We start from the raw sequence: 3,417 nt of genomic DNA, 5'->3' as shown, positions 1-3,417 counted from the left end.
TGCGTGGCAGGGCTGGATGGGGGAGGGATGTTCGGGGAAACCCTGCCATCTGCCGCACAGCCCAACATGTGCAGCCCTCACACAGCCCTCACGCAGCCCCCGCTCACCGGGACCCCTGGCTGCACCCTGGCAGGGTATGAGCATCCATCACCCAGCCCTCTGCCTCGCCTGCACCCCGATGGGGTGTGTGCACCAGCAAGCAGATGGACGCGAACGTGCCAGGCATGGGTTTATCCTGGTTGTCTTTAAACCACACTGCCAGTTGCTGTGCTGCTGGAATGTCTTCCACAGCCTTGAAACGGAGTCAGGCGTTAAATCGAATCTTTTTTCCACCCTTCATGCAGCCAGGTTGGGGCTGCTCCTTTAGGGACAGGTTTGGCTGAGCCTTGGGCTGGGTTGCAGAGGCTCAGCATGGCTGGGCAGGGTGCAGCCACCCGCTTTAGCCCCACTCCCCAAAGCGGTCCCCAGTCCGCAGCTGAGCTGGATCAGCTGGAAGTTTCCTGTGCTGGGTGAAAGGGTCCGAATTCGGGATGATTGATGACCGAGTGCAGCCCACTTGAGATCCGGGGAGGGATTTCCAAGTACTCTTCCTGTGGGTATCCAGGGCTGCAAGAAATAACTAACCTCAGGGAGCAGGGGGGGATTTAACTGATTTCCAAAGGAAATCAACTTCATGAAATTACACCCCCTCTCCCTCCAAGCTTCCTGCACTTTCCAGCCCACAGTTGGAACCACAGCACAGGCGGGGGGCAAAAGTTTAAAGATAATAATTGCCTCTAAACCTAAGAAAATAAACAGATGGGGGGATGGCTAGGGCCACTCTCTGGCATTTGAGAGCACACAGCCTGAGCGGGACAGGGTGTTACAAAGCGCTGGCCTGTTACAAGACCCTGGAGAGTCTGGAGAGGAGGGACAGAGCCCCTGAAAGCAGCACCCCACTGGTGCTGGGCTGGCAGGGACTGGCTGCTCCCTTTGTCTATGCACCACTGCTGGTGTGTGCTGTCACACAGGGCTGGAGGGCTGGGCTGCCACTGCTCCAGGCACCAGAGATCTGCCTCTGCGTTGGGCTGATGGAGAGATCATCACGGAATGGGATGGAGAGGAGCTGGTGGATTTTCTTGCACCAGGTATCGCGTGTGCTGGGTCCCTGGGTCCTGCTCTGCCATGCGGACCCCCCTGTTGCTCTCGTGGGATATCCTATTGCTGCGCTGACGTGTGAGGTGCTGGGTTCCATCCCAGAGCTGAGTGTGTTTCAATAACACAAGGTGGGAAGTAGGAGGATTGGAGCGGTGGTCCAGGACCCTGGGAGGGCAAGTTGGAGCTGGCCCTGCTCTAGGAGGGTGATGTGGCTCCTCGTGATGCTGGTGGGAACAGGACTGCACTGGTAGCCCTGGCAGAGCTGGTACCTCCATGTCCTACAGACATTGCTCCTCTCTCTCCTCACAGAGAAGTTTCTGCAGAGCCAGCGTCTCAGTTACGGGCAGCTCCTGTCCCTGCTGCTGGGAGTGGAGGGGAACGGGATGGGGACAGAGACCGGGGTCCCCCTGCTCCGGGTCCAGCTGGTGCTGGAGGGAGAGGGGATGGAGATCACCATGTCCAGCAGTGAGAGCCAGTCCCAGCATGGAAAGCAGGCTGTCACCTTCAGGTACCCATCACAGCACTTTGGGGAGCCTAGGCTGGGTTTGGGACACAGCGTGTCTGATCTTGCCTGGGCTGCCCTGTGCTGTGGGGCTCAGCACTGCTCCCTGCCCCCCTTGGGGATGTAACTGTGCCCCCATCACTGTGCCCAAGTCCCAGTCAGGGAGCCAAACTGCCCTGTGGTGTGCGGCTGTCAGGCTGTCCCTGTCCTCCCTCCCATGGTCCTTCTCCAACAGGCTGCACGAGGCAGAGGAGGGTGCAGAGCCTTTGCTGTCAGCCTTCAGCTTCCAGCGCCTGCTCTCCAACCTGACCGCCCTCCATGTCCGCGTGACCCATGGCCCTGCGCAAGGTGGGTGGCTCCCCACAATGTCCCCATGGGGACCAAGCTGGGATGGCGCTGAGGTCATCAAGACAGCATCAGGCTCTCGGGGACGAGAGGGATTGCAGGGAGCATGGTGTTTGCTCCTCTCTGTGAACACCCCTGGGCTCTCCAGGAGGTGTTTTTGGGTCCCCTATGCCTGTCTGGAGCATTTCCAGGCAGGATGAGGACAGCAGGGCTGGGGGACGTGTCATCCCATTCTCACGCTGCTCTCCCCTCCTGCAGGCAGGCTGTCCTTGAGCGAGGTCCAGCTCACGTCTGCTCGCCCTGGGCCAGGAGCACAGGCGGCCTGGGTGGAGGAGTGCACGTGTCCCCCGGGCTACGCCGGGCAGTTCTGCCAGTCCTGTGCACCCGGCTTCAAGCGGGAGATCCCCTTTGGTGGCCCCTTTGTCAGCTGCGTGCCCTGCGCCTGCAACCAGCATGGGGACTGTCACCCCCTCTCAGGTGCGCACCCCCCAGCCCCTTCATTCTCCTCGTTGCTACATGCACGGTGATAAATCCTTGTCTTTGCTTGTTTCTGAGGGATGTTGGAAACCATCTGCGAGGCTGCGGTATCCAAAACTTGCAAGTTGAATTGCTTGGCTTGTTGTAGGGACTGGGTTCAAAGCTGCAAGGACAGGGGTAATTAGTGAAGTGCTCTAACAGTGGTCATTTATAACGAGGGGCACCTTCTATGGTGCTTTATAAACTTAAAGGAGGAGACAGGAAGGGTTCTGGTCCTCAGAGGAGTGGAGAGGCAGGGGGCAGAGCAGGAAAGAGGCACAGGGTTTTGCCAGGATGGGTCTCACTGGCAGCATCACTGCCTGAGGAGCAGTGCAGGACTGGGCACAGCACTGGGAATGAACCTGAGTGGAGAAACAAATAACAGAGCAGGAAAACAGAGCGGTGCCAGGCTTATGGGAAGGCACCAGAGGAGCCGGCTCTCAAGCTGCCAGACCAAGCCCTGCTCTGCCTCCAGCTCGGAGGTGCGTGACTGCAGCAGGGATGGTGGTGGAAGGGAGGGAAAAGCAAAAGCAAAATCTTCAGGACAGCAAGGCTGTGTCTGGGGTGGTTGCAGGGTGTTGATGCTCCCTGCTCCTGCGAGGCGATGTCTGGATGGCTTTGGTCAGGGAAGGGAAACAGAATTGCAAACTGGAGCTTGTGGAGGCTGCATGAATCCAGCACCAGCCTCGCTGCTCTCAGCCCTAGGGAAAGGCAGATCAGAGCTGAGAGGGGCTCGTGAGATGCTGCCTTGCTCCCCGTCCACCCCTGCAGAAAGCAGCAGCTCCAGTCAGCGCTGAAAAGAGCTTGGAAATAAGATGCTGTGTTTGGTACCCAGACGGAGCTCCCGGGGCTCCTTGCTGGCCGGCTGCCCTCGGTGAGGAGCAACAATAGTGGACAGGGAGGGTGGAAGGGGGCGG

The 3,417-nt window shown here is 59.1% G+C and overlaps 1 protein-coding gene across 1 annotated transcript in view; it reads left to right on the top strand.

The window, feature by feature from the left end:
• The window catches only part of LOC104497359 (laminin subunit gamma-3-like), a gene marked incomplete at its 5' end in the record, with an annotated part of 13,157 nt that overhangs the window by 1,681 nt on the left and 8,059 nt on the right, over positions 1–3,417 (top strand). Inside the window, 4 exons of the mRNA XM_010140599.1 lie at positions 1,011–1,127; positions 1,447–1,645; positions 1,875–1,987; positions 2,243–2,461. Coding sequence (XP_010138901.1) covers positions 1,011–1,127; positions 1,447–1,645; positions 1,875–1,987; positions 2,243–2,461 — 648 coding nt within the window. The remainder of the gene's footprint in view (positions 1–1,010; positions 1,128–1,446; positions 1,646–1,874; positions 1,988–2,242; positions 2,462–3,417) is intronic.

This window comes from Buceros rhinoceros, unplaced genomic scaffold, assembly GCF_000710305.1.
Source record: "Buceros rhinoceros silvestris isolate BGI_N320 unplaced genomic scaffold, ASM71030v1 scaffold9867, whole genome shotgun sequence".
Lineage (NCBI taxonomy): Eukaryota > Metazoa > Chordata > Aves > Bucerotiformes > Bucerotidae > Buceros > Buceros rhinoceros.
The sequence above is the reverse complement of the archived record's forward strand: the minus strand, read 5'-3'. Positions and strand labels throughout refer to the sequence as shown.